The sequence below is a fragment of the Capsicum annuum genome, chromosome 12 (assembly GCF_002878395.1).
Source record: "Capsicum annuum cultivar UCD-10X-F1 chromosome 12, UCD10Xv1.1, whole genome shotgun sequence".
NCBI classification, from domain to species: domain Eukaryota; kingdom Viridiplantae; phylum Streptophyta; class Magnoliopsida; order Solanales; family Solanaceae; genus Capsicum; species Capsicum annuum.
Window position 1 is genome coordinate 28075329 of NC_061122.1, and position 25261 is coordinate 28100589.

Consider the following 25261-nt stretch of genomic DNA (forward strand, 5'->3'; position numbering starts at 1 on the left):
TCCTAATGACAATTGGAGAAGAATTTCCTTCATCCACATAGTTAACTTCATATTAATTTTAGTAGTATTGAAGAACGTATGTAGAAGAAGATTTTAGTAGTATTGAAGAACGAATGTAGAAGAAAGTGGTTGTTTTTTGATTTTTCAGATCGTGATTCACAGAAAAAAGAAAAAAAAAATTCATATATAACAAAATATTTGAAATTCAAATATCAGTTACTTTTTCTATCCATAAATGAGTTAATGTTAGCTAATTACTGCCTTTAATTAAAGAACTATAAAATAATTAAAGATTCTCTTACCTTAAATATAGGATTAGCTGGTACATGATACATTCAACCAATATATAATATTTGAACGAATGTATGAGTATGTTTGCAAAAAACGAGAGAGAAAAAACAAGAAGGTATTTTATTTAATTATTTTCATTAATTAGGAGATTTATGTTGTTTACACTAATTTTTTCCCAACCAACAGAACCCTTAGGTTTGTTTTTCTTTTTTTTTGGGGGGGGGGGGGAGAAACAATTTGGGGGAGTTGGGGGCATAACTCAAAATTCCAAAGAAAATAACAAACCAAAATGTCACTGAAAACAACAATATTGGGAAAATATGTAAATTTCTCTACTCTATGGGTAGCAATTGCAAAAAGCCCAAACTAAAATCCTAAACCCTAATTCTCCAATCACCTCCCTATAAATTTCCTAAACCCTACTCTCTCCTTTAAGCCTTCAATTCTTCCTCTGCATCCAAAGGTATGGTAATTTTATTCTCTTTTTCACCAAACTTCATTACTTTCATTGTTTATTTTTCTAGTAAAAAGCACATATCGAAGGCTTCACAGTTAGACTATTGATAAACCACTGCGAAGCTCAAAGCTTGTGCTATATCAACATTTTTCATGTAACTACTAATCCATATATTTGGTGTCCTCTTGATCTGCATTTGTTGCATTTGCACAGGAGGATTTGTTATGTGATGGATATTCTTTTAATACTTCATGTGAAACTAATTTTATTAATCTGAATTGGTATAATTGCGTACGATTACAATATATCCAGTGTAATCCTAGTGGAGTTGGTAGAGTGTAGAGTATACGTAAGTCTTACCCCTACCTGATAGAGATAGATTTAATATAAATGTATATCTACGAGACAAGACAGTGAGTGTTTTTCCTCCGACCGATTACTCCACCAATCCCTGATTTGTGTTGTTTCATTTTTGGCCAAAATATTGATCTTTTATGATGTTCTTGTGGAAAATGTGAGAACTTTACTCAGCTTAGGGTGTTCTAGTACTATCAGTGGCATGATGGAACAATCTTCTGATTGATGTAGTGATTGATGTTGCGTAAAATATGAGCATGGGTGTCATCTAGTTTATCATCCAATTAAAATGACTGATTGAATTTGTATGTCTGATGTCTTTTTGTTGGAGGAAATTTGTGTAATTTAGTAATCCTCTGTTTTAAATAGATAGTGTTTTGGGTCTGTATATAGAAAGTGTGATACGAAATGTATGCCTATGAAAAAAATTGTGGGGATGCAAGTATACATCTAGACTATTATAGTCTCACTCAAGGATAAGATTAATAATTATTATGCTAGTCCTTGTTTTAAGTTAACCCTAAAGATTGATCTTTTACGATGTTCTTGTGGAAAATGTGGTAACTTTACTCCGCCTAGGATGTTGTATTTTTATCAGTGGCATGGTAGAACAATCTTTTTCTATGATTGATGTTGCAGAAAAATGAACGTACATGCTATCTAGTTTATCATCCATTTAAAATGACTTAGAGAATTTCTAGGTCTGATAGGAGTATCTTTTTCTTGGTAGAAATGTGTATTAATTTTTATCCTCTGTTTCATGGAAGAATTTGAATATATCTTGTGTTGTGATAATTATATGACTTGCAGGTAAAATTAAAGTAAGATAGTGTTCTTGGTCTGTTTATAAGGAATATTATTCAAGTGTATGTTGAGGAAAGAAATTAAGGGGGGTGAAATAAATATATGTCTAGGTTATATTCTCTCTCTGGGGAAAAGATTGTAATTATCATGCTAGTCCTTTTATCTTTTGTTTGGATAGTTATATTCCTTTTTCCCTTTATTTTGCTTCGTTGCGTGGTTAAATAAGAATCTCAAGCTGTTTAGCTTGTATTTACTGGTGTATTGCATGTTATAATGCAGGTTTAGAAGTAACAATGGCGAAAAATCCGAAGGTTTTCTTTGACATATTGATTGGCCAGGCTAAAGCTGGAAGAGTTGTGATGGAACTCTTTAAAGACAAGGCTCCTAAAACTGCTGAAAACTTTCGAGCTCTCTGTACTGGGGAAAAAGGGGTTGGGCAGTTGGGGAAGCCATTACATTACAAGGGCTCGGGGTTTCATCGTATCATTCCTCAATTCATGTGCCAAGGTGGAGATTTCACCAGAGGAAATGGGACTGGCGGAGAATCTATATATGGTGCAAAATTTGCTGATGAGAATTTCAATGTGAAGCATACTACACCCGGCCTTCTTTCAATGGCAAATTCTGGACCAAACACCAATGGATCTCAGTTCTTTATCACCACAGTACCAACACCTTGGCTTGATGGTAAACACGTCGTATTTGGGAAGGTTGTAGATGGCTATAGTGTTGTCCAGGAAATGGAAAAGGTTGGTTCAGATGGTGGGAAAACATCTTGCCCCGTCTTAATTGAAGATTGTGGGGAGATCAAGGGGAACTAGTATAGGCATGCATTTTTTGGGACAAGCTGCTAGCATTTGTAAAGGATTGCTAAGTTATGTAGTTCTATTAAATAACTGGTGACATTGTAATATGCTTCTTACCTCTTTTTGATGCCTCGTTTTTACACTTGGGATGATAATCTTGATTAGGTTGAATCGTAAGTTTAGAAAGTTTATTTCAAGGGTTCGAAATCCAGAATGCATTTGTTGTCAATATGTTATATATACACGAACATTAGGAGATTATTCATATTCTCTCTACTTGCTTCTACTTACATTTGCTTGAGATCTATTGTACTAAAATTGTTTAGATAAATGCTAACGACAAGATCAAAAGATAAAAATGTTTTTCTTATTCAACAAATGTTTCACTTCAGTATTACAAGTGAAGCCAGAATTTGTACTTTCTGTTTCTTTTAAATAATATAAAGTACTAGGTAATGTAAAACAGCTGAGACAACATCGTTTATGTTCAAGCTTTTTCATCTTGCACATGCGTGCATCAAAGAGAAGCTTGAACTAGTCAACATTCCTGTAATACCCAAAATTTTCTCCATTGACAGTATACAGCAAAGGTTGCATTTTTATAGATTTCTTTCAACTCAATCCTAATCATCATCAACCAGTTGATCTTCATCATCCCACCTTGGTGGCCTAACTACTAAAAGCACCATTCCCAAGCTCTTGTTAACCCCCATTTCCTTCAATGTCAATCCTCTTTCCACTTTCAATCCCTCGTCACCGCTCCCATTGCCAACACCAAGCACCAAGTAAAACCCATCATCCAATGCCACTTCCTTCCTTCCCCTATCAGCCACCACCAAAACTGGCTCTTCCTTGTACTTTCTCTTCTCCCTCCATGGCAAAAACTTCCCACTCTTGAATGCTACCGCAACTCCACCTCTCTCTAATCCTGCAATTGGTTGCCATCCAGGCAAAACCACCCATCTCCTCCAATCCTTGTCCGCCTCCACTACACCAAACTCCCCCACGCCAACACATTCCCATGGCGCTGCCTCCAACTCAAATTCCCTCTGCTCCGCCTTACAAACTGGCAAAACCACTACCGTTGTCGACTCTGCTACCTCCCCAAACTTCAGCCTCACCAAAGGTACTGTCATCGCATCATCAACCACACTCTCTTTAGCAACCTCTTTTCCTTGTAGTTCTTGGACAAGCACATTTCTCCCGCTTTCAGACTCCACAACTTCAAGCGCCTTCTCCATTGCATCCACCCTCGATTCCTTAGCACCTGCAGCAGCATGCTCTTGAGCTAACCTAAACAACCAAAAAGCCAAACAATCACCAGGTGAATCACCATCAAACTTATCCCAAAGATACTCCATACGTCTACGTGGATAATCCTTCATTGCCCTAGCCACATCCTGTGCTTGCTTCGCATCAAAACCGTTCCTAACACTAAACCTGGCAGCATCCGCTCTTTGCCTAGCATTAAGCAACCGAATTTCATACAACAACTCACTACCTCCAGTGTCGAAATAAGCCAACGTTTCTTTATCAACATTAGACTCAACTAAAGACTCAAGAACCTGTGCACCAACCACTAGCCTATTCTGCTCAACACCAGTAATCCCAGTGAGTTCTTCAAGAGTTGGAGGAGTAAATCCTTCGCTAAACAAAGCAGATATCAGTGGAGCATATTCATACCAAAGGCCAAGACGATTAGCAAGAACTTCCAACTTAGAGTTGGTGTCAAGATTACGGAACTTAGGCGGAAGTGGAGAGGGAGGTGGTCTAAACGGTTGATAAAGTTGTTGTTGTTGTGGACCTAATGAATATTTTTGACCTGATGGAGGGATGATAAGTGATACTATTTTTATAGGTTTTGGGGTGAGATTTGGTTTGTGGGTTATGGAGGGTGGGGGGTGGGGGTGAGAAGGGAGGAATGGGGTGGAGAGAGATAGAGGTTTAGGGGAGTTTACTGTGAGAGAAAACATGGTTGAGGACTGTTGGAAAGTGTGTGAAACTGTAGAATGATGAAGAAGAGAACTATCTTATCTTGGTTTTTGATATTTTTGATGTTTGGTTTGTTGATATTTTTTGTTTTTTCTGGGCTTTTTTGTGGATTTCCAATGATGAGTTTGGTTGGGCCTGGTATTGGGCCTAAGCTTTTTCATTAGAGTCCAATAACAAAGTCCAGCCCAGACATGGTGACATGATGTTATCTGGCCTCTGGTATTGGGCTTAGTTTAACTTTGAGGCTCATCTCATTATATGCACTAGCAATTGCACACAGTGGCTTAATTGGATACTCCCTTGTAATCAAGATCCATTTTTTCCCTAAATGTAAGAGAAAATTCCATACATTGCTATAGTTTAGAGTGTAATTACGAAATATAATTATGATTTGTGTTTTTATGGAATGTAGTTATAGTTACTACATCAGGCGAGTCTCAACTGTATCAACAAAATAGTTATATTTAGGCAGGTGGCAGCTATACAATCACAAACTATATTAGCTTGAAAAACATGAAAGAAGTTGAACCCCCTCTCCCCAAAAAAAGAAAAATAAATAAATAAAATAAAAAAATACACGAAAGAGATGTGTCATAACATCAATGCACATGTGCATTATGTATTGTAGTTTCTTGTAGGGAAAACATGGTTGAGGACTGTTGAGAAGTGTGAAGAATGAAGATGAACAATAGGAACTATACCTTATCTTGTTTTTGTTGATATTTTATGTTTTCTTGGGGCATTTTTCTGGACTTCTAATGTTTGATAAGTTTGTTTGGGCCTGATCATGGGCTACGCATAAGCCAGTTTATTAGGCGCCGTTTGATATCTTATTAGAATTATACAAGTATTAATAATGTAGATATTAATTATTTCATTTCAGGAGCGATTCAAACATATTTGTGGTCAAAATCAAACGGAGGCATTAAGATTTTAAGAATTATTCGTATAAAGTCTATATCAAAAATTATATAATCAATTTCTTCTAATAATTCTTTTAATTAATAATATAATTAATGCATTCTAATAACTAGTGTACATATTCGTGCTTCACGCGAAACAACAATATTTTTTTAAAGAAATTATAAAATTTTCCAGAGGCATAAGAAAATAAAAGTTTTGTATGTACACATACAACTTAATTAATTATTAATTTTTCTTTTAAAATATGAAAAGAATTGTTCAAGACAACATTTTCACTATTCAATATGTTTGGAAGTATCTCTTGAAATTTTAATACTTGATTCTCTTTGTTTAATACGCGTGTGTATAGAAATGTGATTTTTTTTCAATAAGATAATATAATTGTTTTTCAAAATACAGTTATTGATATACTAAAATACTTGGTTCTAATCTTTTTCTCCGAAGCCAGGGGTTCTAACTTTTTCTCCGAAGCCAGGGGTTCTAATTTTTTCTCCGAAGCCTGGGGCTTTAATAGGAGTACTTGAAAACGTATCGTTAACTTTCTACTAAGTAATTATAAAATATACTCAGTAAAATAGTTATTCCAAATTAACAGAGATTGTTAATTTTTGTCGTTTCATAAATAGTAATTTTAAATTACTTGTCAATTTATAAAATTAATAAATAAATAAATAAATAAATCTTTCTTATTTTATTCTTAAAATTAATTCTTGTTAAAAGCACAAATAAGTTCGTAAGTTCCAAAAAATTTCTTAACGAGTAAATTATTAAAATTCTTCTTCTTATTTATAAGTAGTGATAATTAAATTTTTGATTGTTTGAAAATTTTAAATTAGTTTTAAAATTTTAAGCAATTATGTTATTCACTTTTAGTTTTATACATGTAAATTTTCTTAAGTATTTTTATCCTTTTAAAATACTTAACTTTTATATAATATATTACATGTGAAAAATAATTTTATTTTTCTTAAAACAAAGTAGAAAAAGATTCAATATCCTTTCATACCTATTTTTAACAAATTTTAGAACAAAATTATTTATTTATATATTTAATACAAATTGAATAATCTAGCATGCACATTTTATCTTATTTTATCCTTTCTCTTCTCTTTAATTTTCATATCTTTAATATTCTTTTTATTTGTGTTTTTTATCCTCACTTCATCTTCTTTAAAAAAAAATGGCATACCTCATTCATTGTCTTCTTTCTTCTAATAATAACCCCCAAACAATAAAAAATAAGTAATCAAAAAAATAATACATTCAAAAAAATTAAAAGACAAAGATTTAGATATTCTTATAGTAAATCTTTTACTAAAAATTAAACAAAAAAAATAATAATTATTATTATAAAAGAATTATATGTTTACAATCATTTTACTAAAAACTAAAGAACAACAATAATAATTAGTGTTATTGTAAAAGAATTTTTCCTTTACCCCTTTATCTCGAGGCCTCTTTATTTGTCGCCAATCTTTTATCTCGAGAAACCTTTAGATGAGTTGCAAAATACATGAAAGAAAAATAAAAAAAGTAAAAAAGAAAAAAGTGAATTAAGAAGAAGTAGTAGAAAATGAAAATGAGCATTCAACAAATTCATAGGTGTTTGTTATTTATAGAATGGTTCAACCATTAGAATTAAGTAATTGAGAGTTGAGGAGACATATAATTTAAGTAGAGAAGAGTAAGAATTAGAGTTTTTTTTCAACTCATTTGATATAATTATTGCAATAAATATAATAGTTTTTCAATTAGTAAATAAATTGATAAATAAGAAGAAATGAAAGGAAAAAGTTTTTAAAAAAGAGAAAAAATAGTAAATCAAATGGTGCATATATATATATATATATATATATATATCTTGTAAAAAGTTGTGGAATGTATAAATCCAATGTTTGAAATAGTAATAATAGCAATTGGTAAATTGTAATAATATATTGTAAAATGTATTTTACTAATTCTTGGATGAAGAGGAGAAAAATTGGGACAAAATTATTACTATTATTATTGTTGTGAAAAAAAAAAATTGTTTTAGTCATTAATACAATTAATATATTTTATTATTACTTTCAATAAAGAATATGAATAAGTGGAGTAGTTTTTACAATAAAGAATAGAAATAAATGAAGAGTAAATGGGGAGGTGTTAAGAAATTTTAATATAAAATTTATTGCTATTAATTATTTTAATATAGCAAGTAAATGGAAAAAATAAAAAAAATGTCAAAAATTTGAGGGAAAAAAATGAAGGCCTTAAAAATTTGCTACATCAGCATACTTTTAAGTCTCCTTTATATATATTGATTCTTAAGGACATGTAACAGGCAAAATAGACAACAGATATGAAACAAGTGGAGTTATATACTTGCCCTTTAACATTGAGACTAAACAGCTTCAATCTTTCTTATGATCCTTTTTTCAAAAATAGAATATTACTTTTATATTTTTGTATAATACACGTAAGTACTGAAATTTTATTAAATTTAAATTCATAAATTAATTTAGATTATGCTAAGTTTAAGAAGCTAGTCCAAATAATGTGCCTAATAAAATTAGGTTAATCATCTAATCTCAAATACACTGGGTTAATCCAATTGAAATGATGAGTCTATTTTTATTAACCTATGACCCAAATGGGTGCTAGTCCAGCTTAAAAGTCCAAGCCCATGTCTCTTGTCACATGAGGTGGCAATCCATGTTAAATGAAATGAGCCAATAAAAGCATGTCATATGTCAATATTATGTGACAATCCAAGTTAAATGAAATGAGCCACTAAAATCATGCCAAGTGTACAGGTGACATGTTCTAACTAATCAAATTAGAGTTTGTCATAAAAAAAATGTGATTGGTCAATTCCAAATCGACCAATCAAAAAATAATTGGCTTACCCCTCCAACTATAAATAAGAGTTCTTATAATTCACAAAAAGGGATAAAATCATAAAATCTCTACAAGTTATAAGTTTCAAGCAATCAAGCTCAAGATCAAGTTCAAAATCAAGAACGAAGGAAATTTTGTTCAAGATCAAGTTACTTGTTCATATTCATCTTCCTGGCAATCATCCCAAGTGTTTGTGATGAATTAATATCCAAATTCACGCCCGAAGACGAAGATTCAAGATCAAGCTATTCAAGCCCTTGAATCCAAATCAAGTTCAAGTCCAAGTTAATATTATTTCGAGGAATCAAAGGATTATCATAGAAATTGTAACACTTACTATATTTGAAATCAAATTATATTTTGTTACTTCAATTTTTCTGTCTTGATTTTTTTTCTTAATTTGGAGAATTTGTTGTCTACAATTTTTGGCACACCTAATGGGTCCTTCTCTACCCTTCATCTCTTCGCATTAATCATCCTATTTAAGAATACTGAAATGGCATCAAAGAAGTTTTACTCTAAATCTATTATTGCTAAGGCTTCTGACTCCAAGTTTTCTTTTGAGGTGGACAACATACTTGATGCTACCATGAAAAGTGTGGGGCCTATTACTACGAACAAAGTAAACTTTCTAGGACAACAAACACTAGAAGTATCGTCCGCATCAGCTCCTGTGTTTGAGCTTCAATCTTCAAAGAGGGCAAGATTTTTTTCAAATGAGTTGGAAGAAGAAGAGAATATCACTGAGATCATTGAGAAAACTTTAGCCCGACTTAGCCTATTTAAGACTAAGGACCACACTATGTAAGAAGATGATGATGCCTTGATCATCAAATCTACTCCAATCACTCTGCGTGAACTATTTTACTCAGATTTCAATTTGAGAAAAAATTCATGCTTTAATCCTTCATCTTCAATGGCACCTCAACTATTGAAGAATAACTTGCAATTTTGACAAAGACAATTGAAGTCCTAATAAAATATATTTAAGATCAGGATAATCGGATTGTCAAGTTGAAAGTGTTATGGGGGGGGGGGGGGGGTCTCAATTCATGCATTCGAGAAGTGAACAATGGAACAAAACAAAAGAGACTCGTCTGTGAAGCAAATACATGTTACTGATGAACTGTAAGTATTTACTGAATGGTCAATTTCAATTCATCAAATAAAGAACTTTATTATGGGAGCCATTAAAGACAAGTACGATGTTGCTTCCAAACCATCTCTCATATATGCCAAGCCATAGTCTTCAAGTATTGATGGTTTGAAGATGCCTGCAGGTTATTAACCTCTGAAATTCCAATAATTTGATGGTAAGAGAAACCCAAAGCAACATGTTGCACACTTTGTTGAAACTTGCAATAATGATGAAACTTATGGAAATTATCTTGTTAAATAGTTCATGCGCTCCTTGCAAGAAAATACATTTGATTGGTATACTGGCTTTGAGTCCGGTTCTATTTATAGTTGGGAACAACTCAAACATAAATTTTTCAATTATTTTTATAGCACGAGATGTACTGTAAGTATGGTTGAACTTAAAACTATACGCTAACAAAAGGATAAACGCGTCATTGAGCTCATCAATTGATATAGAAATGTGAGTATTAACTGCAAAGACAGACTTAGTGAGGCTTTCGAGATAGAAATATGTATTCAAGGAGTGCATTGGGGACTTCGTTATATCCTAAAGGGCATCAAACCCAAGTCATTTGAAGAACTTGTCACATGCTCTCATGATATGGAGTTAAGCATGACCTCAAGTAGAAATCAAGGACTACCTATTAATGAGATCCGAAAAGGAAAAGACAAACTAAAAGTGAAGAAGGGGGCAAGTTTGTGCCAAAGTCAGAGAGTAAAGAGGTGATGAATTTTAAAACAACACCATTAAGGATTGCCACAAATCTAAGTAAAAAGCAAAGTGTAAAAACCACATCTTTCTAGAATAATGCCAGCAGAAAGTTGACTTTAAAGAAAATGCAAGAAAAAGAGTATACATTTTTGGATTCAGATGTCCTAACAATTTTTAAAGAACTCCTTTCATTGAAACTCTTTGAGTTACCTAAAATGAAGCGCCCAGATGAAGTTGGAAGGGCTAATAATCCAAACTACTATAAATATTATTGGTTGTTGGTTCATCCCATAGAAAAATGTTTTATCTTCAAGGAAAAGGTCGTGGACTTGGCTCGTAAAGGAAAGATATTGCTCAAAGATGAGAAAGAAGGTATGAATCAGGTCTCTATCAGTTTTGGTTCACTTAATCCCATATTTGTTTGCAACTTTGTTGAAGTACATGAATATAATGATTTCCTAGTCCCATCGCCGCAAAAGATGATTAAATTTGTCAACTTTGAACCCATCAATGTTAGCAGGCCATTGCTTCTTCCTATGATGAATAAAGTAATAGTGAAAGAGGAATCATTATAAGAAAGGCAATCTCGTATTGAGCACACTGATGATGAAGGATAGATACTGGTAACTCGAAAGAGACATCGCAAAGTGAACTCACGAAAGAAACCAAGTAAACAAGGAACAAAAAGAAAGATGATCAAAAGACCCCAAAATAAAATGGTGGAGAAGAATGTGAGAAAGCTGAAAATTAAGAAGAATTATCGTCCAAAGCCTCGTTATCCAGTGACACTGGATGAATTCTTTTCAAGTTGGTTTTAGGAGGAAAAATTTTATATTGGAATCAAGGCCTCATGCTGTAATATTGATAAATAAGAGACAACAATGGGAGACTCATCATTGCCGTTAATCCTATCACATCAAGAACCTGTTAAGTCCCTTTTTGAAGAAGTGAACACTTGTGATGCAAAGATCAAATTCACTAATAATGACCTCTTGTTGGCTGAGACATCACACAATTATCCCTTATATATGGTTTGCAATGTGTACGAGCATAAAGTTAAAAGAATTATGATTGATGATGGTTCTGGAGTCAATATTCTTCCAATTCACACCGTAAAGAAGCTTGGAATCTTGATAGATGGGTTGTTTGAATATTGTCTTATGATTACAGGATTCAATCAAGGAGGGAAAAGAGCCACAAGTTCTATTAAACTGGAAGTCAACATGAGAGATATGTGTTCAAGCATGTTAGTGTACGTAATTGATGCAAAGACCTCATATAACATCTTATTAGGAAGGCCATGGATACATGATAATAAAGTAATCATGTCTACCTACCTTCAGTGCTTTAAGTACTTTTGAAAATGGGATTCCAAAGAAGGTAGTTGCCGACAATAAGCCTTTACTAAAGTAGAAGACCATTTTAAAAATGCAAATTACTTGAAGAAATATATCCAAAAGAAGGTATATGTTGGTTATGTAGGTCATATACAGGAAGTTGATACTACAAAGAAGAATGATGAGGCAACGAGAAAGGAAAAGGTGGTGGTTGAAAAGAGCCTGATATTTTCTGGTGTGAATAAGGTACCTGAGATCAATATGGCATTGTTGAGTAAGAAGATGGCTCCAATTATTCTCTATGTCCTAAAGGAAAATAAGGTTAAAGTTAAATAATCTGGGTTACAACAAAATATGTTACGAGGGTTGACCTTTCCTATTAAGCAAATTGACATGATCAAGTCACCTACAATATTGATAGAATGGTTTCTTAAGTCATCTAATCTTGCTGCGCATAAATTATTTCCTGAAAAGAGTACGTCTGAGAGTGTTGACCTCAATTGCTCTAAATTATAGCAAAATCTAGGTACAATTCCGATGAAGCCTTTAAGTTAGGAAAGCTCCCACCTGAAGCATATGGAGCGCCAAACCATGGTCTAAATCTTACTCAAAGATTGATGATAGAGAAATGGTATTCTGTCAAACAATCGCATGAAGGTTTAGGTTATAAATAACCATCACCAGTCCGTATATCTATAAATAGGGCGTGTATCAACTACATTAACCCTAAGAAAGATTCTATAGCATCTAACAAAAGGGTTTCTGTGTTTGATTGACTCATTGACTCAAGTCCAAGAACTTTGGTGTTTGATAGGTTTGGGACAATGAAGAAGAAATACAAATGCCAAGGAAATGAAAGAAGGATGGAAGAACATGTTTATGCTAAAGAGCCTAATTTTCACAAAAGTTACACTAGTTTGATTCCTTCTAGAACGAGGCGAGAGACAATTGTCCTAGTTTCATGTGAAGATGTCCTCAAAGCAAGAAGTCATACTATAGTTCATACTAAGGATCGTGATAAAGATGTAGAAAGTGTAGGATTATCATATCACATCATAATTTATGACAACGATGGTACTCTCCAATATGTAAAGATTGAAGATGAGTTCATTAATATCAACACATGTCATCACATATCATTCAATGATAGTGATCCTTAAGAGATTGAAGATGCCAAAGATGCATTATCTGAACTTGAGGAAAGGGTGAGGAATACTGTTGATGTACTGAAGGAAGTCAATTTAAGGATTGATGAAGATCTAAGGCCTACGTATGTAAGTACCTTACTGGATGTAGATGAAAAAACAAGTATGTTGAGTTGTTTATGGAGTTTTTAAATGTATTTTCTTGGATCTACAAATAAATGTCAGGATTAGATTCTAAAATTATAATTTATCGCCTCGCTGTGAAGATAGATACTGGCCCTATTAAGTAGGCTCAATGCCACTATAGACCTGAATTAGTCCCTTTGATTAAAATTGAAATCAACAAGCTCCTTGAAATAGGTTTTGTCCGTGAAGTCAATTATCCCATGTGGATTTCAGGCATAATACCTGTAAGAAAGAAAAATAGTCAAATCTAAGTTTTTTTTTACTTTAGGGATATTAATAATGCATGTCCTAAAGATGAATTTACTCTTTCAATACCCGAGCTTATGATTTATGCCATAACTAGATATGAGATAATGTTTTTCATGAATGGTTTATCTGGTTATAATCATATTTGTATGACACCAAGAGATGAAGAACTCATAGCCTTATGCACTCCTAAAGAAATATATTGTTACAAGGTGATGCCTTTTGGTTTAAAGAGTGCTGGTGCCACTTACCAACGAGCTATACATAATATTTTTGATGATATGCTTCATAAGAATGTTGTGTGTTGCGTTGATGACTTAGTGGTGAAATCAATAAAAAGTGATGATGACCTACATGATCTGAGAATGATATTTGAACGGCTTCGAAGATACCAACTCAAAATAAACCCTTTGAAGTGCGCTTTTGAAGTTGCTTCTAGAAAGTTCCTTGGCTTTACTGTTTGGCATAGCGGAATTGAAATTGATCAAGATAAGGTAGATGCTATTTTGAAGATGACTGAGCCTAAAGATATTCACGAGTGAAAATTTTGCAAGGAAATGTAGCGTATCTTAGGACGTTCATTTCAAATCAAGCTGGGAGGTGTCAACTACAATAGTCTTATAAAGAAAGATGTCCCTTTCAAATGAGACCAAGCCTGCACCAAGACTTTTGAGAGTATAAAGTCTTATCTAATGAAGCCTCCGATACTTGTAACTCCTATACCTGAAAATCCATTGATATTATATATTGCGACACAAGAAAGATTAGTAGGAGCACTTCTAATACAAGAAAGCCATAAAGGGAAAGAAAATTCCCTTTATTACTTGAGTAGGATGATGATACCAAATGAGATAAAGTATTCACCTATAGAGAAGTTGTGTTTGACACTTCTTTTCTCAATTCAGAAAATGAAGTATTACTTTCAGGCTCATTTTTTATGACTTATCTTGAAAGCAAATCCTATTAAGTTTGTCATGTCCAAGCCTATCGTAAGCGATAGACTAGCAAGATGATACCTATAATTCCAGCAATTTGAAATTATAGTTATCTCTCAAAAGGTGCTGAAAGGACAAGTGCTGGCATATTTCCTGGACGACCATCTAATTCTGCATGATTGGAAGTTATCTGATAAATTACCAGATGAAGCTATTAGTTTGTAGAAATCCAGTCTCATTAGAAGCTGTACTTTGATGGTGCTGGACATCGTGAAGGAGCTGGTGTTGGAGTAGTATTTATCACTCCCAAGGGGGAAGTTTTGCCTTATTCCTTAACTTTAACACAATGTTGCTCTAATAATGTCGCAGACTATCAAGCGCGCATACTTGGACTCGAAATGGCTGTTGATATGAAACAATTATAATTACAAGTCTTTGTAGATTCCAAGTTAGTGATCAATCAAGTTTTAGATAGTTATGAGGTCAAGAAACCTGAGTTTCTTCCTTATTATGATTATGCTCAGAAATTGATAAGTTGGCTTAGAGAGGTAACCATTCAACAAGTCCCTAGGACGAAAACAACAGGGTTGATGCATTGGCAACTTTAGTTTCTACATTGATATCTCTTAATCAAATACAAGTCATCATTTGCAAAGATGGGTAGTACCACTGCCAAATGAAAATATAGAGAAAGTTGAACAAGTTATCACTACTTCCAAGATCGATATTGAAGACCGGAGACAACCAATAATTGATTACTTCTATTTTGGAAGTTTACCAGAATGCCTTTAAGGAAGGACAGAAATCCAACGATGAGCCCCTCGATTTCTTTACTATAAGGTTACAATCTATAGACAATCATGTGATGGAGTACTCTTATGTTGTTTGGGCATGGATGATTTTGTTCAAGCGATGCAAGAAGCTCATTCTAGATTATGTAGGGTGCATCAGTCTGGGCCAAAGCTTCAGTTTTATATAAAAAGGATGGGTTATTAATTTCAGACTATGGTGAAAGATTGCTTGGATTACACTCGAAGGTGTAAATCTTGTCAATTCTATGCAAATTTCATACATCAACCCCCAGAGGTATTATACCCGATGATTTATTTATGTCCATTTGAGGCTTGGGTATTGGATATTGTTGGAATATTACCAAAGTCTTCTGGTAGAAATTTGTACATCCTAGCTGCTGATTACTTTTTAAAATGGGCCAAAACTATTTCTCTGAAAAAAGTAAAGAAAGAAAATATGGAAAACTTTATTTGAGTCAATATTATCTACCGCTTTGGCTCCTAGAAGTATACTAACGGATAATGGTAAGCCATTTGATAATAAATTGATGACAAAGATATGTGATATTTTGGCTTCAAGCAACGTAACTTCTCTATGTATTATGTTGTTCCCAATGGTATTGCTGCAACATTCAATAAGACACTCTGTAACTTGTTGAAGAAGGTTGTTTCAATGTTTAAAAGAGATTGCCATGGTAGAATGAAAGAGGCTCTTTGGGCATATAGGACAATGTATCGCACGCCAACACAGGAAACCCCTTATTCACTTGTTTATGGAGTTGAAGCATTCCTACCACTTTAGCATAAAATCCCATTATTGTGGCTTTCTATTCAAGAAGGACTCACTAATGAATAAAACACTCGGTTACACCTCAAAGAATTAAAGTCTTTGGATGAAAAGAGTCTAGATGCTCAACAAAGTTTGGCATGTTATCAAGTTAACCTATCTCGATATTTTAATAAGAAAGTCTGACTTAGATGCTTTCAAGTGGGTGACCAAGTCATTGTAGTAAAAAGACCTATTATCACCTCTTGTCGATCTGGAAGCAATTTCTCAGCTAAATGGGATGGGTCATATATTGTACAAGAAGTATATTCAAGTGTTGCTTAAAAGTTTGTTGAATCGAAAGGTTTGCAGATTGGCTCTATAAATGAAAAGTTCCTAAAGAGATAGTATCCTTGAAGAGAAGAAGAATGCTCCTTAAGGAATGAGCCTAAATTGCATGTCACTTCTGGCCCGTAAGATTATAAACGGTGTACGGATAAAAAAATTTCGCTAGGTTGAAAATATCAAAAGAGGCGGCCTAAGCAAAATTTAGGACCAAAAAAAAATTATGGCTCCTTCAAAACTATGTTATGACTTGATCCTCTTCATTGAGGTATGTAGACACTTAGAGTATTCATTCTATGTTCAGTCTCATTAGTTAAAAAAAAAAGAGTCTTGTTCGGATAAACATAATGTGCCTAGCAAGGCATCTAAAGATCATATCTATGGATGTTCTTTTGTTAATTTACCGGTCTCCTTAATGGGTAATGCTGTAATGGGGACAAACCTCCACAAAAAATGAATTGTCTCGATAAGAATAATATGATCTTTCAACAACTTGTCAATTTTATGAGTTGAAACCTTTAGATTCGCAAGCCATCAAGTTGGAGTTTCAGATCCACCATAGTTTATTTTTTCAATATAAAGTCGATAAAATTCTTCAATAGAAATCATTCATGATTTAAGGATTTTCTGTAAATAAGAAAGGAAGAACTTGGCGGCGACGTGTCGAGTCCAGAATGTGAGTTGACTTTTTGAAAAGATTTGTGCATATTCGTAAAAGTTTTGGGTGTAAATTTTATAAGTGTCATACCTCTCGAAGTTTTTTCAACGGGATAAGAATCACATAGTTTTAACATTCACACTCTGAGTTTTGAGTTTTCTGTCATAGACGCGCAAAGCAGAAAAGTTAAAAAAAAATAGAACCTGAGTCGATTCAAAAAAATTATCTAGAATGTTTCAAGCATTTTAAAGTTTTGGATTTTGGATATGATTTAGGTTGGAAAGTCTTATTTAAGGATAATCAAGACGATTGTCATCTCGGTATTCCTACATCAAGATATAGTTTTTTAGTGTAGTCGCGCAAACCTAAAAATGTCTGTTTGTCAGCACTTAATGTTAACTTCAAAATATTACTTAGAAAGATCCAACTATTCTAAAATTCTAAATTTTTGATATGTTTTAGATTGGGGCGTCTGGTAAAAGAAGAATTAAGCCGATTGCTATTTTATTGTTACAACATCAAAACATGATTTTTTTTGGTATAGTCGCGCAAATATGAAAATGTAAGCCTTTCAACATTTAAACTTAACTTCAAAATATTATTTAGAACAATTCAAGTTCTCTAAAATTTTAAATTTTGGGTATGTTTTGAATTTGGGAGTTTAGTTTAAAAAGAAATAAATGAATTTCAATTTTGGTGTTCTTACGTCAAGATACAATTTTTTTTGGTGTAGTTGCATAGATCTAGGAAGGTTAGTGTGCTAGAATTGAAAGTTAGCCTCAAACTATCATTTAGAACGATTCAAATGTGAAAAAAATTCTCAATTTTGGATATGTTTTAGATAAAAAAATTTGATTTTTGAAAAAAACCAAGTAGCTCATAATTTTGATATTTTTGCCTCCAGATATGAATTTTCTACCATAAAACACAAGCTGGTAAACAACAAAACTTAGCTGAAGTTGAGGCTTAATACAATATCATCAAAGCATTATAAGTAAACATTTTTAGAAGTTGAAAATCAAAAGAAGTATTGAAAAGAATGTGCAATATAAAGTCAAATGGAATGAGTTTATTGATGTTAACGAATTCAACTGATCAGACTAAACAGAAGGAAAGAAAACAAAAAGGTTTGAAAATAAATTTTAAGAACCCATCTCTTAAAGCTAATCTAAACACAACTTATAATTAACTAAGTTATGGAAAAAAGCTTCTAAGTCTTGCTTCTTATTTTTGACATCATTTGAGACATTTTTAGTTGCCAAGGAAACGTCAGCATACTTGGTGAACTCTTCTTCAACAGCGGAGACTTCGTATTCAATTTCCTTAGGTTTTTGCTTGGCATCATCTTGTAGAGATTTTAACTTCTTCACCTTCTTTCTCTCCTTCTTAAGAGATTGACAAATAATAGATAGTCTTCCTAATTTCTCATCCCTTTCCTTCATCAAAAGTTCAAGACGCTCTTTAGCTTTTAGATATAACTCTGACTTTTTAATTTCTGTGGTCTTATAAATATGGGTCGATCATGATTTGTCATAGGAAGTGGTGAGCTCGAAGAAAGTCCCCAATAAGTTCTCCAAGGAAGAAATATCTCCACCCATTTCACTTATGCCTTTAAGTACTACTTGAACCTCATCCGCGAAAGAAGAAACACAGTCTGTAGTAAGGCCTTCTAAATTAGTGCAGATGCCAGACCAAAGTTTCATAATGAATTTCATTCTAAGCTTTGAAACAACCTTTCTTCCATAAAAAATGGACATGGTTATTGCTGGTTATTGGTGGAAATTTGATTCTTCACTTGCTTTAGCTTTCATATTAGAGAAGAAGTGATCTCTTGCTCCAATTTTGAGGCAGAACATGCTTTTCTAGAGTCTGGTCCCACTATAGATTCACTACTGGCTTGTGGTCTACCGCAGTAGAAAGCACCCAATATGTTGACTTTTTTTTGCTACAAAAAAATAAGAAACAATTAGTGAACTAATTGGATTACCATAGAATAAGTGAGAAAGTTTGAATCATTACCTTTTTGAAAGCTGTCAGTGTCCTTGAAGAACTAATATTATCACCAAAAATCTCTACCAGGTGTAAATTATCATTTGACGGTTCTCCTAAGAATGGTCTCACTTTCTTCCAACAATGATCTCCATGAATGTTAGTGCTCTCATCTTTAGATGACCGCTTGTTAGGAGCTTGGTGAGGTAGGATTGGCGTCTATTATTCTCAAACTTCTTGATGTGAAGGTTCCTTAGTCTTATCTATGATTACTTTGGACTTTAAATATGTCCACGACTAATGCCTCTTCCTCACATTCTTGAGGAACGTCAGTACTAGGATCCATGACACTCACTAGAGATTATATGTGATATTCCAGAACACTCCTATGCACCTTTTCCCACCAAGACTTATAATTTAATGATGAGAATTTCTTCAGGTTTGAATCACTAGGGGGAAATGTCGCCTTAGCCATGGATTTAGCCAATACACAAATGCGTGCAAATATCAATCCATCTTTTAATGAAGCTTTTAAAATTTCTTGGTCTAGTAAGACAAGTGAATCTTGGAAAAATTCAAATTGACAGCTAAACCTGTGGAACTATAAGGCTCAATAATGAAGGCATTCCCGTCCCTTAAAGCAAGATAGTTTGAGCGAATACTCATGAAGAAATTTGACTGGAATTCCTTAGCATTTCTATCATCGCGGTAGTGATAGGCTTGAGGCCTCTTAAGAAATGTGCCATCCCAATAAATAGTTCCTCCTCCATGCATACGTTTTCTTGCTTCTTCATTACTGTAGTACCTAGAAGTACCTTCACCAGAATATCCATCCACGAGAGAATCGATTGGTCTATTTGTAAATAGAAAATGAGTATTGAAGTTGCGGGCCAACCAACCATATGTGTAATGAACTGGGAATCATGTCCAAACAAAATCAAGTCGCGGACATTCTGATATTATGTTTATTCCCCTATAGATACTAGCTAATACCGGCACCACAAGGCTAACTCTTCTTCCACTTTTAAGTGACATAAAACTATGAAGACTCTTGGACAGATAACATATCCTCCCTTCATAGGAAACAAAAATACTTACAACCAGCAAGACAAAAAGGCAGCCAAGTCTGTATTGTCCCTCTTGCGACTCTTAACTCCTACCTTATCAAATAATCCTTTTTCATCAGATGACCAATAACAACCTTGTCGAGTTTCCCAGTCGAGTTATGTGATAATTTGAGATGCATGGATTTTTATCTTTTTTTTGTGGAGGTAGTCCGTATTTATAAGCTTTCTTACACTAAAACATTGTTCATTTGCTCAGGAAAATGCTCAAATATCACTAGTCCCTTCTAGTTGCTGATGGAAGGCATCGAGTGGATACTTATAAATTTTGGAAAGAAACTTTTTCCCCTTATCATAAGTGCTTGTAAGTTCTGCAACATCCAGCATGACTTTCTCATAATGACTTTTGGCTATCGGTAGACCTCTAATTATGTGTAAATCTCAAAAGAATGGGGATATTTCTCTAATTGAGGTATGCAACATATTCGTAACAGGACACTAAGCTTTGCAGAAGGCTTGTAAGATGCTTGTATTATGGTCATAAGTAAAGAGTGAACCATATACGACATAGTAAATCTTTGCATATTTTAAAGTCTGACAGCTCCTACTAAGAACATCTTCAGCCCATTCCCAATATCCAGGAATGCAGTAAAACTCGCTACTAAGCTAAAAAGTGTCACCCCATCCATTCTCTCCATTTATGATTCGCTGTCCCAAGCATGGAAAAGTACTAGAAATAGTTTTGGTATGATAATTAAAAGAATGAATTGAAGTACCCATGTCTTTGGTGGACGACTAAGGTATTCAAGAGTCCATTGATCCAAACCAAATATATTCTCTAAAGGTGGCCTGACTTTCTGAGATATCATAATTGGACAGTTCCTATATGCCTGTCGGCCTGTGTTAGACTAACTCGCTGGGGTATAGACTGTAAAAGGTCCTGTTAACACTTGGTTTGACCTTAAAGTTGACTGACTTGCAAGGAGTTACAAAAGCTGAATTTAAAGAAATGAGAACATGTAATTAAAAGATCTGTAACATACCAGTGGCTGCATCAGGAGGACTTTCTTGATCATATCGGGACTGAAGTTCATAGAGTCTATTTGGGCGTTGCCCACTAATAGCACTAGGATTGGCACCCTGCTAATTCGGACGACCGGACTGAGCTGAAGGACGACCGTGCTGACTTCGAGGACAGGGTTTAGGATAGTCGCGGACCTTGTGACCTAATTTACCACATGCAAAACACATATTACTGCCGGCTTTACACACACCTTTATGATGCTTACCACACTCTTCGCAAAGCGAATGAGTAAAAACCCTGCTCTCACTACCCTGGGCCTTGGAGCCTGGCGCGCCATCTCTATGGTTATTTATGAACTTTGGTGCTGGTGCACTAGCTGAAGATGGAATTGGGGCTGAAAACTTCTGTCTATGTTGAGAACGGTTACTACCCTGCGAACTTGGCTGAGAAAAACTATAACTACCAGTCCTGGCTCTCTTGTTTTCCCTCTCCTTCTTCTTAAATTTCTGCTCCTCAATCTGATGAGAATGGACCATAAGTCTATATATGTCTATCTCCTTAATCAACATTGCAGTTCTATACTCCTTAACCACTCTACTTGAAACCCCAGACACAAACTTACTCATTCTGGATCTACTATCTGCTACTACATGGGGAACGTACCTGTCTAACTGGGTGAACTTGAGGGAGTATTCTTTCACACACATGTCTTCTTGTCTGAGGTTGATGAACTCTAACACTTTGGCTTTTTTCTGTTCTATGGGAAAGAATCTATCTAAGAAGGCTGTAGTAAACTCTTCCCATTCTATGGGCTTTACATCTGTACCCCTGTCTACCTTCTACTGTTTAAACCATGTATGGGCCACGTCTTGTAGCTAATGAGCGGCTAACTCTAAACTCTTACTGTAAGTCACTCCCATGATATCTGTGACTTTCTGAACTTGATCGATAAACTTCTGTGGATTCTCTTCAAACTTAGAACCTGAGAAAAAGGAAGGATTCATTCAGGTGAAGTCCCAAATCCTGGATGCAGCAGTATTGGCCACTAGGTTGGCCGGAACAGCAGCTGGCCATTCATTTTGAGTTGTGACTGAATGAACTAGAGTAGTGAATGCAGTCCTAAATTCTGCATGAGAGACATGCTTATCCAGAGGATCTAGATAGAGAGGCTGAGGTGCTGACTGATTTGCTATCCCTTTTTTGTTAGCCTTTTTGGGAGGCTTGTTCTATAAATGAAAGGGAGAGCGAATTAGACTGAGAGAAAAATTCAAGATTATGCTCACTGGCATGACATAAATACTGAAATAAGGGAAACTATTCCTAAAACATCTCTTTGCCTCCTGCACATAAGTGTGGTACACAACACACCCATGCACAAGACTCTACTAGATACAACTTTTCAGACTTCCTAGGACACTGTTGAACCTTAGGCTCTGATACCAAGTTTGTAACACCCCAAATCTGGTACCCAAAATGCTACACGATGCTAATGATCCCTAAGGACCACAAGCTAACCCATGACTGATATCTGTAACTGAGTACTGAATAATAAACTATAAATATGTAGAATATAAGCTGTAAGGCCATAAGGTTCAAAACTAAACTAATACTAAAGATAAAATAATATTTGTAATGGGGTATAACAATATCCAAAACTGAAATAAACTGTTTGAAAACATGTTATAGTCTGAAAGCCTCTAAATTATCTGAAAACTATGGAGTTGATGGGACATGTCCCCAATAAACTCTGAAGTACTGGAATATTAAAGTAATAAAATAATCATGCTATCCTCAAATAATGAGGACTCACTGCTAGTCTGGCTGCTGAATGTCTGATCTAATAAGGATGCTCGGGAGCTCATACTTCTAAACTTGTGGTATAAAATGCCATAGCGCATGCAAATACGTCAGTACGATTGAATGTACTGGTATACAAGGGAGGTAGGCTAAATTCAAGGGTTTATATGCATGGACAATAATAACTGACTGAATAATATGAACCTGAGAATACATGCATGAATATGTAACTGTAACTAAAATCGTGATAATACTGACTTAGATTCTGATAACGTGGATTTACTGATATCTGAGTACTAATACTGGGATACTGAATGACTGAGTTTATTGAGTACTGAGGAACTGATGTCTATTATAGATAAAGAAAAAACTACTTCTGACAGTTCTGATTATGAAAAAATGGTTTAAGTGACTGTATCTGACAGTCCTAAAACTAAATACTGATAACATAAGTTTTGTATAATTAATATACTATCAAACAGGTAATTGTGTCTGAAAGTACTAATTCTGATGGAACTCGTAGAGTTTCGTACTTAACTGAGCGACTGTGTCTGACAGTCCTGAATTTTGTAAAACTAAACTGAGCTCTATTACTAAGACTTGATCTAAAACTGAGACTGTGAGAGGTAATAATCTAACGTCATGCCCCAAAACTGAACTAGTGAGGTCCAACTTGTAACCCCAACTAGAAGGGTGTCAGTACCGTGCCACAGGTAAAGACAAGTTGTGAGTATACCCTCTCTGATAGGGAGCTCTTCCGTCAACCCCTCCTGATAGGTAAACCAAATGAGATGTATAAATCCCTAAACGCGTAGGGTGCATCTCAACCTATGTTGGCTTCGTAGTTCTTGAACACAAGGATTGTTTCTAAGGATCACACCCTCCACTGAATAACAGGTGAGTCCCCATCCTTGGGTTCACTCGGTGATGAATCCTACTCCCAACTAAATAAACACTGAACTGATTAACTGAACTAAACTGATACTAATGGCATTGTTTAGCGGATCTAAAACTGAGTTCACTGAGTTCTGTTGACTGACAGAATGCTACTAAAATCTGATAACTGACTGAGGTTACTGAGTAAGACTGGACTGATACTGAGTTTTCCTGAGTCATGTGACTGACTGAATTCTACTGATCATGGATTGACTGAGCATATCATGAAAACATGACACTAGCTCTAGGAACACAACTAAGTTATCAAGTACAAGTACCCCCAGGACTCAATAACACAAAACTAACAGTACAATACACTTCTTAAACACATAACCAATATCAACAATTCATAATGCATTAATTTGGGGATTTCATGAAGAACATGGTTATCATAGGCTTGTACACGAATGGAATAACATATAAACATGTCATAATTTTATCAACCTAATCTCATGGACATTTCCTCAATCATTCATAATGCACACAATATCATGGAAGCCATTCTTGGTCATAGGGTAAAGCATGCATTTTATCACTTGGGTCACAATTAAGCTATAATGCATAATTTCTATTCTCTTAGGTATTTGATTTCTATTCTCTTAGGTATTTTATCAAATACCTAGGATGCATGACTTAGGGCATAGGAATGACCATCAAATTAATATAACAAAACTCCGTATTTCAACCCAATTTCACATGTTTCAGACCACATACTAGTATAGGTTCATGAATAACACATAAAGATTTCATCTTGGGAATTATAAAACCATAATCATATGAACATAATTAATCCAAAACAAAATATTCACGATACAAGATTTAAAACTTGATTCTTGGGATTCATGGATGAATGGAATCCATGAATGAACACTGTGCACACCTTAATTCTTGATTCTACGGAGATTGACGGAGAGATTCTTGAATTTAAGTATTGAATTTGAATTCCCAATTGAAAACCCTAGCTTGTTATTGAGAGAAACTTGAGCGAAACATCATAATTAGGGTGAAATATGGCTAAATCACGTGTTATTGGGTTTATATAGGGGTGGGAAATTGATCCTTTTAACCCTGGACGCGTCTTTTTAATTTTTGTGAAAAATTTCCCGATCTGAACCCCTGGCGCGACGCGATGCTATCGCGTCGTGTCACTAGAATTTGGAAACTCTGGATTTGATCCTTGAAGTGACGCGCCATAATTGCGGAGGCTCACTGGATTTTGACGATTGCCATTTTGGCTGGCTCCGCAATGCGTTGATGGCTCAGGTGGCACATTGCCTTACTTAAATGGCTCTAACTCTTTGCTTGGGTGTCGGATTTTGGTGAATTTGGTTTCAATGGAAGGCTTATTAAATTTCCCACATGACAAAATATAGAAATCTTGAAAATACCATATGTATAAAAGTGGATTCATCTTTTAAAGCAAGCATCTAATAATTTTTGGGATAATTTTAAGCTAGGTAGAAGTACGGGGTATTACAATATCTTTCTCTGGGGAACATTCATCCCCGAATGAGACTGATTGAAATGGGAGAAACGATCAGTTGAAATATATACTGAGCATGAACAACTAAAACATGACTACCTGACTGATATTATTGAGATTCATACTGAGTATGCATATCTGATGCATGATTTTATAACTGAGCTGATGCATGACTGCATGACTGAGAGTACTGAAA

The 25261-nt window shown here is 34.5% G+C and overlaps 2 protein-coding genes across 3 annotated transcripts; one reads left to right on the top strand and one right to left on the bottom strand.

Moving 5' to 3' along the window:
• The first annotated feature begins 600 nt into the window (after positions 1-600).
• LOC107850604 (peptidyl-prolyl cis-trans isomerase CYP19-3) lies at positions 601-2912 on the top strand. Of its 2 annotated transcripts, none has more exons than XM_016695245.2 (2): positions 601-754; positions 2189-2912. In XM_016695245.2, the coding sequence occupies exon 2, from the start codon at positions 2203-2205 to the stop codon at positions 2728-2730; it is 528 nt and encodes a 175-aa protein (XP_016550731.1). In that variant the 5' UTR covers positions 601-754; positions 2189-2202; the 3' UTR covers positions 2731-2912. The 2 variants fall into 2 exon arrangements, with proteins under 2 accessions (XP_016550731.1, XP_016550732.1); XM_016695246.2 differs by having other exon boundaries at positions 730-759.
• Positions 2913-3063: 151 nt separating this feature from the next.
• On the bottom strand, positions 3064-5183 carry LOC107850603 (rubisco accumulation factor 1.1, chloroplastic). The gene has a single exon (XM_016695244.2). The coding sequence runs from the start codon at positions 4686-4688 to the stop codon at positions 3339-3341; it is 1350 nt and encodes a 449-aa protein (XP_016550730.1). The 5' UTR covers positions 4689-5183; the 3' UTR covers positions 3064-3338.
• Positions 5184-25261: the final 20078 nt, after the last annotated feature.

Coding starts and splice junctions, on each gene's coding strand:
- LOC107850603 (XM_016695244.2), bottom strand. CDS start 4,688: ATGTTTTCTCTCACAGTAAACTCCCCTAAACCTCTATCTCTCTCCACC.
- LOC107850604 (XM_016695245.2), top strand. CDS start 2,203: ATGGCGAAAAATCCGAAGGTTTTCTTTGACATATTGATTGGCCAGGCT.